Source organism: Buceros rhinoceros, unplaced genomic scaffold (genome assembly GCF_000710305.1).
Source record: "Buceros rhinoceros silvestris isolate BGI_N320 unplaced genomic scaffold, ASM71030v1 scaffold26050, whole genome shotgun sequence".
NCBI classification, from domain to species: domain Eukaryota; kingdom Metazoa; phylum Chordata; class Aves; order Bucerotiformes; family Bucerotidae; genus Buceros; species Buceros rhinoceros.
Genome location: NW_010388255.1, coordinates 1,945 through 2,665, shown reverse-complemented (window position 1 = coordinate 2,665; position 721 = coordinate 1,945). Strand labels below are relative to the sequence as shown.

Sequence of the window (721 nt, the reverse complement as noted above, 5' to 3'; positions counted from 1 at the left end):
CGGCCCCAGGTTGCAGCCTGGGAGCATTTTGGCTCTGACGGCATCACTCTCCAGCTCTGCTGTGCCATCGAGTGCCTCCACTGGTTCGGTGGCCTGGTCCTCAGAGTGCCCCGGCCCCTCACGTGTGCCGGGGTCTGGGTCATTGGCACCTCCGGCTAACGGCCCCACAGCCCCGGCGGAGCTGGGACTTGCTTCGGGCTCAGCTGGACCTTCTTCCAGCTCGGTAGTAAAGCCCCCAGTGTTATCCTCATCCTCACCCTCATCCTCATCCTTCTCCTTTGGCATCTCAGGTTCGTCTGGGGGCATCTTCACATCTTCATCTGCTTCACCAACAAACGCCTCAAAGTGCCCTTCATCCTCTGGCACCAGAGACTCTTCGACAGGAGCTTCCAGATCATCTTTGCCGGCTTCAGTTGCTTCGACTTTAATTTCTTCAAAGTCCTCAGAGATCTCGGCTTCCTCCGAGCTGGACATCTCCTGGCTGGGAGCAGAGACCATGAAGTAGCCTTCCTCCTCCTCGGCACCCTCTGCCGCAGGGGCTGCCTCTGTCTCTGCCTCCTCTTTGCGGCTCTCTGGCACGGTGGGAGTTGGTGGCTTGTCTTCCCCTTCCAGCCACCCCTCATCCTCCGGAGCTATTGCGGATGCAGGGGCTGCCCCCGTGGTCTCCTCCATCTCCGGAGGGTTTTGGCTGGGTGAGACCACAGCCGGCACCTCCCCTTCG

At 60.6% G+C, this 721-nt stretch overlaps 1 protein-coding gene across 1 annotated transcript in view; it reads right to left on the bottom strand.

The window, feature by feature from the left end:
- Positions 1–721, bottom strand: part of LOC104501545 (retinitis pigmentosa 1-like 1 protein) — a gene marked incomplete at its 3' end in the record, with an annotated part of 3,127 nt that overhangs the window by 554 nt on the left and 1,852 nt on the right. Inside the window, exon 3 of the mRNA XM_010145372.1 lies at positions 48–716. Coding sequence (XP_010143674.1) covers positions 48–716 — 669 coding nt within the window. The remainder of the gene's footprint in view (positions 1–47; positions 717–721) is intronic.